Source organism: Centrocercus urophasianus, unplaced genomic scaffold (assembly GCF_019232065.1).
Source record: "Centrocercus urophasianus isolate 14NV4802_14NV808 unplaced genomic scaffold, USGS_Curo_1.0 seq_10, whole genome shotgun sequence".
Lineage (NCBI taxonomy): Eukaryota > Metazoa > Chordata > Aves > Galliformes > Phasianidae > Centrocercus > Centrocercus urophasianus.
The window spans coordinates 86,618,552-86,627,940 of record NW_024884142.1 but is presented as its reverse complement, the minus strand read 5'-3'; the positions used below and the strand labels follow the sequence as shown (position 1 = coordinate 86,627,940).

The following is a 9,389-nucleotide window of genomic DNA, read 5'->3' as shown; positions in this document are numbered from 1 at the left end:
TTTTTTTTTTTTTTTTTTTTTTTTTTTTTTTTTTTTTTTTACCTAATCTGTGACCTTTCCCTAGTCAGTAGCTGCACGTATGGTTTCCAGTTCTCTTTTGCCTTTGAAGTTTATTTATCTGACAACTTATTTTGGGAAAGTAAAATTTCTTTAAAGGCTTACGAACTGATTAGATTTAACTGAGCAAACAGTTACAGTTGAGGTAGGTGTGTGAATTAAATGTAATAGTTATCTTCCTGGTTTAGGTTTATAAATGTTCAGTGGAATACTGCTATGTGTCTTACGAAGTCCACATGAAGTTTACATTGCAAAGTCATAATTTAGATGGAGTCAAAAGATGTGTGGTTTTTTTGTATTTTTGTGTTTTTTTTTCTTTGTCAGTGCATATGCTAAGGGTTCCAGGGAGATGAAATTGTAGCAATATAGCTTAGTTCTCAGGTTGAGCTTGTTGAGGTAGTTTCCTGGGTCATCCTGAGGTAATTTGGACCGTAATAACTTCACTGTTGCACAGTGGGAAGAGAGGAAAATGAGTCAAAAACGAATGCCCATCAGCATTGTTTATCACATCCTAAAGACTTCATTTTTTTTGCCCTCAAATTTTATGGAAAACAAAGAGTTCTGGTATGGTAATGACACTTTTTTTTTTTGTGCCTCGTTTTATTTCCATTCACAGTTTCTTTCCATTCACAGTAAAATTTTTTGTTAGGTCTGTCAAGTCTGCTTACAGAGACATAACTGATTTTATGTAGAGGTAGTGGGGTGCAGGCTGGTTACAGCTGTGAATAGCTATGGATGTCAGACAACACTAACATACTCAGTAGACTAAGGAAAGCTCTCTTCTATTAAGCAATCTTATAACTACATTGGCAAAATTACTGCCTTAATTGCTGCAATTGAATATGTATGTTACTTGAAGGATGGTTCTGCAAGTATGTTAGTTATGATTCTTGAAAAATGTCTCTTTGAAATCTTAGTATTTCCACAAAATCTTCAGTTCTATGGGTTTTATTTCTGTTTAATGCAAATTACAAAATCAGAGTAAGAAAATCCGCATCTTTTCCAAAACTTTCATTTCTGTGATTCCATTTTATGAAACTAGTTCTGTTCCAGTCATACTCATGGAAATACCACTGAGGCATTTGCCAACGAAAGTAGGCTTTTCTGCTATTTGAGATTCTTATTCTATTAAAATCTGTTGTGCATAGAATACTTCTTTCAATCTGGTTTCTGCCAGGTATGTTCAAGTGTTCTGTTTACGTAATAGGTTTAAAAGACCAAGTTAAAGAGAACTATGAGGCCCCATCAAAGTTCATTAACAGACCCCTTTCTCTACTGGAGATTCTGTATCTAATAATCCTTCGGTTTGTAGTTGCCTTCACGTCATTGTGAAGGCATTGTGAAGGCATTGTGGTGGCTAGTTACCAGTTTTTGACTGATGAAAAACTTTGTTTTCCATCTGATATGTTTTGAAAAGCTTATTACATAAAAGCTTGTTGTTAGACCTTAAATCTCTTTTGATCAAGGAAATGAAAGCCGATTAGTTTGACTTTGGTAATGTGAAAAGCCTTAAAGCTGCATCTAAGGAAAGAATAATTAACCAGATAAAACAGCTGAGTAAACTATGGCCAAATTGTGTTTTCTTTTGTGAAAGACAGCAGGCAATTGATGCAGTGTTCTTTAGTATAAAACATTTGACAGATACCAAAAGGGAAGTTCCTAGTTAATGTGGACGGCAGGACTGCTAAGGAAGTGTGAGAAGCAGCAGTTCCTCCTGCATTGGGTTGAGACCAGTCATGTTTTATTTAGTTTTCCCAAAGAAACCAATCCTGCTGCTGATGGGAGTTGAGGTACGTGAGTACAAAGGAGAGAAGCAGGAAATGGATTATACTGCAGATCTTGATCAAAATGGAATGAGAGATATAGGGTAGCTGATGCCCTGTTCTTGGACACTTTTAGAGGGAGGGGAAAACCTCCTGTACATGAAATATTAGTTTGGGATATCTTAATGTTAGTCTAAGGGAAAATCAGATTTGACAGTGGAATTGTGGCATTCACTGGCAATCAATTTCAAGGGAAAGCTGCTTAAATAGTGGAAATAGCTGTGACAAATAAACTAGATTACTGTTTCAAAATCATGACACAGGTATGCAGTTAAAATTCCTGTATAATTTTGTATTAAATGATGTTAAAATGTCAGGTGTTCTTTGCAAACTTCAGAAAAAAAATATCATTGAATAGTCACCTGTTTAGAGATCTGGTGGTTCACCCGTGTTGAAACTGGAAAGGTAGAGCATGTATTTAAATTCACTTGATAAATCTCTACCTTTGTTGAACAGGCAAACATTGCAGATCTCCACTGTGTGTTTCCAGCTCATTTTATCTTCATATGAGAGAGTGAGCTCTGGCAAATGTTAAATTATGGAATGATGGATAAGTATTCAGTATGGAAGATGAGAGAGCAATCTTCATGTTGATATTCAGATTTATTACTGAGGAAAGTTTGTGCAAATTTTAAGGGCTGTGGAAGGCACACCTTTTCCCTTTCTGAACCTAGGCAAAAGAAGATTAGAGTATTAAATTAGCAATCTTCTGAATAATCAACTTATTAAAACACGTTTCAGTTTATTTCTCTAGACGTTCAACAGTGATCAAATTGGATTGACTGTATGTAGTTAAACTGATGTCCAGACACTGGGTTGCCACTCTCTGGTAAATCCGAAAGGCGTTGTTGAAAAGCTGAGGTCACTCCTGCATCTGGAGCTAAGCCTCATGTTGCCTGCTTGCAGCCAGCTGCTCTGTTTGTTGCAGTGACTCAGTGGTGGGAGGAGGTTGAGGATCACATGTGATGCATTCTGGTAGGTAGGCAGTGACTGCTGGATTTAGATAATGGTTGGGCTTTCAGCATTTTACAATAAAACTCCAGATGTTGCTATCTTGTGTGTATTGCTCCATATACTGAGACAGGTTAGAGAAGTTAGTACAAGAGCTCAGAGCCCTGAAAACATGGGCATGCCCAGACTACCTGACTGGAGTGCTACTGACCTTTTCTCACAGTGCTAATCGTGACAGTACAACTTCCTAAATTGGTAAATGTGCTCCAACTTAATGGCCATGAAGTTTAATTTGAAGTTTTAGTAGATCAAGTGATGTTTCTAGTGACTGTTCAGTGCACTCCTCTTAAAGTGGTTCTTCCCTATTCCCTATAAGATTTATGTGAATGTACAGGGAAAACCTCCACATGAGGAAATAAGGTGGCCTGCCAGGGCAGACATCTGCTTTCTTTTGCCAGCTGCTTTGTGATGAGTGTTATCTGTAGGGTTTTCTTTGTGGCGTTCTGTTCTTGTTTTATTTTTGGACAGGATGAGATTTAATGTTTAGGCAGTAAAGAAGTGAGAAGTTTCATGAAAGAATTGTCTGTCCCTGTACATTAGATTTGTTTTGATATAGAATATTGTTTCACTAGCAAAGGTAAAGTTTCTTAATATAGCTGTTGTTTTTCCTTCAACCCATGTGGTAATGGTCACCTCTGAAGGAAGTGACTGAGACTTCAATTCTTTTGATTGTATTGAAACCTTTAACAAAGGGACTTGGGGATCTCACTCATTCATCTACAAGAGCTAACACAACCTAGTTGGCTTTTTTTTTCCTTGAGGTACTATATGAGATTCATTTGGAATAGCTTTCTAGTTGCATTGTGTGATGACCTGTTACATATAGTACTGTTACTTGCTAAAATACACTTAGAAAGCGGCCGCTCTGTACGGAGGTATTGACTCATTTTGTCTAACATCAGAAGCTGAGCTTATTAGCACTACCTCTTACTTGTTGACTACATGTCTAAACCAGTAAAACAGTACCTACATTGCATGTAAGTGATGTGCTCTCCAATTTTATAGCACTGTGTCAATTGTTCAATGTACGTCAGCTGTTAGATTACATTAATTCACATTTTTAAAATAGTTAGTCAGTTTGCTTTAGCATTTCGCTGTCAGGGAAATAGCATGCTGGGACATTTGCAGTGCCTCTTGAGCTCCATTAAAAGGTGTCCTGGTTGGTAGATAGTGAACGTTCATGATCATAGTTGACAATTCTTCAGTCACGTAGAAAGTACATGTGTTCTAGATCTACCCGATTCTTGACATCTCAGAAATGCTTTAGAGAATTTTAAAATTACATTATCAAGTGATAACAAAAACCTGCAGAAACAAACGTATCGTTTATCCTAGTTTTAATAAGCAAAATCAGTTTTTAATCTTTAAAAATTGTTCTACTTGTTATGTTGCTGTTCTTTTTTAGTTTACCAAACTCATCCTTGGTCGTTAATTGTGTTGAGTGTGTTGAAGCAATAGAATTGCATTATTGCTTGCTTTTCTTTTGACCTATGCCACTTTTGGCTTCAGATCTGGAAGGTTCACCGTAGGAATCCAGTCGTGGGTTTTTTGTTTGTTTTTTTTTCTTCCTTCCACCCTGTTGAAAGGAAGGGAGGTTTCATAGATAAATAGTGAGAATAAGTTTAAATTATTGTCGGGGTTGGTTTCATATATTTCTGAATAAGAATTTTGGATAACGTAGGAAATGTTTGCAAGGTATTTTGCTGCCCTCTCTGAGTAGAAGATCTAAATTGTAAGCAAATTTCGTGACTTGTTCATGGCTTGTATTTGCGTAGTTAGAAATTAAATCAGAATTTTTCTGGATTTGCTAAGTAAATGGAAAATGAAAACTCTCATGCAAAAATGTTAAATGCTGAATCACTTGCTGTTTAATTATGATAATTCTTTTATTCAGGTTGTAGGTAGATAAAAATGGTTATCTTGCAGGTCTTTTCTGCCTTTTATCTGGATCTTGGTAGGCAGCCAGTATGGTTTGGTATGTGTCCTTTGCTGACTTACGTATTTTTTTTTGCATCAGATAAACGTTAAAGCATTCAAAGGCTTAAGTACATTTTGTTTTGACATGTGAACACTGTGTGTATTTATAGCTCTCTGAAGAGGACAAAAGCCCAGGTAAGCCTTATGAATGTGTTCACATGTATTAGGAGAACAAGTCAGTCTCAACACAATTTAATTTTGAAGTGTATCTTACACTTAAGCTAAAATTGCATACAAATACACGAAGTATAGAGGTGGTGTACTTTATGTACAGTTTGTACAGTTGGTCTCTTTCTGTATGTGTAGTGTGCATACTTACATATATGCACACACCCCTCTCAAGTAGTCAGAAAAGTTTTAAATAAAGATAACAAAGTCCACCTTACTGGGTCAGAGCAAATGTCCATTTAACTTAAAGACTCATACAGGCCAAATGTCCATAATACTTTCCCCTGCTGCTCTGTCATTCTCTGGGCATTTTTGGTTCTACAACTTCTTGTACTTTGTCTCAAATTCGAAGTGCCTTTCCACATATATATATATGTGGGATATATGTATTTTTTTATTCTAAGGATTCTTTCTTGAATTGCTCTGATAGGGAGTTCCATGTCTCATCTGCCTGATGTGCAAAGGTGCTCTTTTTTTTCCTTGTTAAGCTCTGCTATTATTAGTTGTTGAATCTTTCTTCCTAGGTGTTGTATTAGGGTGTCCTCGTTACTCAAGGTTTTGTATACCTACAGTTGTCTTTTCCAACATGTGAAGTTGTACTTGTTTAGTTATTTGTTGTGTGGAAGCTGTCTGGTACATTTGATGCTGTTGCATCTCTCAACCTTTATAGTTCTGCTGGTTTTCCCATCTTCTGAATTAGGAGCACAGACATGGATTAACCATGGATTTATGAAGACAAAATTATTTTCTGTACTGTTGCATAGCCTTTACTGAATGCATATAGTTAATGTTTTTGAACAGAACACTCAAATGGATGTGTGCATAGAACTTTCTTTCACAATTCTCACTCTTTAATCATAGTCAAGCATTTTATGTGAATTTAGCAGATTTCTCCCCTGCATTGTGTCAGCTACGTCACAGTTACTCTGTTTACTAGTTTTATTTCCTGATCACTTGGAATTAAAAGATACATCTGTAATTCTTCACAATCGATCATCCTTGCTATCCTAAGAACCCTAATATTGAGGAGCTTAGACTGGGGTGCCTCACTGTTTCTTTTCCTGATTACTTAAGGAAATACAAAATGATGCAGCTCTTGGTATGGCTTATCACCTTGCTCTTATGTGAGGTTGTGTCAAGGTTATTTTTCTGTTAAAAAAATAATAAAAAAAAAAAAATTAAGTATCTTAAGCAATTGCTTGATATGTTTCTAAGCGTGATCAATTGTTGATACCTTCTAGCTGCATAATATGACAAGTCTAACTTAGTACCTTATCTGCGTTCTCGTTTTGGGATTGACAGTGTGTGTGTTGCTTCCTAGATAGACTGTGCTAATTTAAAATGAATGAGTTAACAAAGTGAGTGAAGCTGCTTTAGAACGTGTAAATGCTGATTCCTGTTCCGAATAGCTTTTCTTAGATAGGAAAATGTGTCCACTTGTCATTTATGAAATTAGAGCCTAAGATGGCTCAGCTGAAGGTAGCCAGGATGAAAACCCCATTTTTCTCTGATGATATTTATCTGGGGAAAGGAGAGTACTGAGAAAAACTAGTTTTGTACAAAACACAGCAGGTAGGAAGGTAGGAATGTAATGCCAAAAATATTTTCATAGTATTTGAATGTTTCTGTGGTCTGCATTGTATTCTCTTGATGTTTGATCAGAGGCAACCCTCTACTGGTACAAAAAAATGCATTAGTCAATTAATGTAGTTTTTGGTAGAAGTGAGAGGTTAAAAATCAAGCATTTAACAAGGTGACTTGCAGCATTAATTTCTTTCTAACTGCTATTACAATTTTGTTGCATGGGAGTGCAGGAGCAGAACTATTTTGCAGCTTCTCAGGGTGTTGGGTAACAAGTTCAGTAAAAAAAGAGTAATTTTTTCGTGTACATAACTGGGACTTAATTGCTTGTTGTAACAAGCTGTCAACGTGTTAGTGGCTTTTTTATATATTATTATTTTTAAGGAGGATCATTCTTTTAAGGAGGATAATTCTTCTGAGATAAGATGGACCTGAATAGTAACAGCATGTGGGCTGGGCTTTCCATTTCTGCAAGTATATTCCAAGCATGAATAGAAGTGAAATAGCTAAAGTTCCATTCATTTTCATGCTAGTTTTACAAAGCTGTAAGCCTGTGATGTAGAATGACCAATGACCTTCCTAAATAGAATTGGCCAGTAGCAGTAGATAACATATGCCATAGTGTCTAAATTTAGGTCTTTTTTTTTTTTTTTTGCTGCATAGTTAAAAAACTGGCTGTGCTTTATATTTGTTGAAAAATCTTCAGTTTGCATCTTAAGCAGAGCAGAAAATGTCTGTGTGCTTAATATATGTTTTTTTCTTTATAAATGTGATATTTGGGTGTTTTTTAAATAGAGAATTAAAGTAGTGTGTGATAACTGTGTTTTTCGGTGATATGCTGACAGAAACATAATGGTTGCATCTTTGAGGAAAAGGGCATGCCTAGTTCTTCTTGTAATATTGAGCTCCCTTATTTTAGTTGACTAGAAACATGCATGTCATGCTTAAAAAAGCAACAGCAAAAAAAAAACATTATGTGAATATTTAAAAAAAATAAAAATAAAATGCAGATTGATACAGCCTGTGAACTTCCTACTCTTAGGAAATTATTTCTGTTTCCTCTGCCTGTGTATCTGCTTCTGTTCTTCCTCTCTGCATCTTGCACCCGTGTGCTTTCCTTTGCTAGGACTTTCAGGAGGTGGAATCCACACCAACCCCCTGCACTACTTCCCTGGTGCCCACTCCCAACATTTCTTATCACTGCCCGATTTCCCCCTGAAAGATGTTCTTATCTGGATGATAGTTCAAATGTAAATATGTGTGGTATGCAAGTGGAAAAGGATACATGGTGTGCACTTTGACACATCTGTAAAATTTGGATAAGTACTGGTTGCCTAGCTTATATGAAAGTTTGTTTTTTATTTTTTTATGGGGATTTGTGTAATTGCTATTTCACTATTCTTTTATTCACTACATCAGATATGAAGTGCCATATGCAAAGAGCAAATGTAACTCCATATCCTCAGCTCATAAGATTGTATCAGCGAGTAAATTATCATCAGTAGCTTTCTATTCTTAGCTTTTGAAAGCTGTCTCTCAGAATGCTAAATTGGTTAGCAAGAAATTGGCTATATGGTTTTTTTTGTTTTTTTTTTTTTGTTTTTTTACAATGAACGTACCTTTTACCTAGCTTTGAAAAATAGCATGCAGAGTTCAGAATTCTATGGAGGTGCAAATATTGCAGTTTTATTCTCACTGTTGCAAAGACTTGTTTCATCTCTTTTTTTTTTTTTTTTTTTTTTCCCCCCCTCTAACAGTTATTTGATATTTCTGGTTTTCACTTTGCAGCTCAGTCTTTTTCCTTTTTTTTCATGATTGTAGACAGTTGCAAGAGCAACAAAGGCAGAAGGAGCTGGAACGGGAGAGGCTGGATCGTGAACGAATGGAACGGGAGAGGCTGGAGAGAGAGAGGCTAGAAAGGGAAAGACTTGAAAGAGAGCGCCTAGAGCAGGAACAACTGGAGAGAGAACGACAAGAAAGGGAACGACAAGAGCGCCTAGAAAGGGAGAGACAGGAAAAGGAGAGGCAGGACCGAGAAAGACTTGAACGACTTGAACGGGAAAGGCAAGAAAGAGAACGGCAAGAACAGTTGGAAAGGGAACAATTGGAGTGGGAAAGAGAGAGAAGAATTTCAAATGCTGGTAAGAAATTCAAAACTGAGCGTGTTTGAGTACCGTATTCCTTATGTGTTTGGGTGATGGAGTGAGAGACAACAAAGGGCAGTGAGTATAGCTGTTCAAGAGTAGTCAGTGCTTGACTTGCAGTTGCTGAAATTGCTTCATTTCTTATGGGAAGAAGTCCGAGATCTTTGACTTGCCTGCCATAATTGTCCATTAACCCTGAAATAAAATATTTAGATTGTTTGTTCACTCCATTGCTTTAATTCTTGGTTGCTTGAAGAACTTGAATCATACTGGGCATCTCCAGCATTGGTTAAAGTATGATGAGTTAAGATTTCTAAGTATTTTGTTGTTGTTTGCTCTATTAAACAAGGTGTGTTCTCATCACATAATATGACGAGAAAAGGTTAGGTTGAGTGTGTTCATGTAAGGGTATGTACCTACGTAAGGTGAATTAATAGTGTGAGAAATGCCTTCACGTATGAATTCTTGCTTCATTATGATTGTAGTAAATTTCAGTGAGATGTATTTGTAGATAATGTACTGCCTGCGGAAATGCATCAAGCCACAATTGGAAGCTTTCTTACATTGGTAATACAATGGAACGTTAGTGAAGCACTTCTTGGTTGTTCTGTAGCTAACTCAATTTTAC

General features: G+C 36.4%; 1 protein-coding gene across 5 annotated transcripts in view; it reads left to right on the top strand.

Annotated features, from left to right (window-relative positions):
* The window catches only part of ENAH (ENAH actin regulator), an 87,193-nt gene that overhangs the window by 58,848 nt on the left and 18,956 nt on the right, over positions 1 to 9,389 (top strand). For all 5 annotated transcript variants that reach the window (XM_042809655.1, XM_042809673.1, XM_042809666.1 and 2 more), the window contains exon 5: positions 8,439 to 8,758. In XM_042809655.1, coding sequence (XP_042665589.1) covers positions 8,439 to 8,758 — 320 coding nt within the window. The remainder of the gene's footprint in view (positions 1 to 8,438; positions 8,759 to 9,389) is intronic.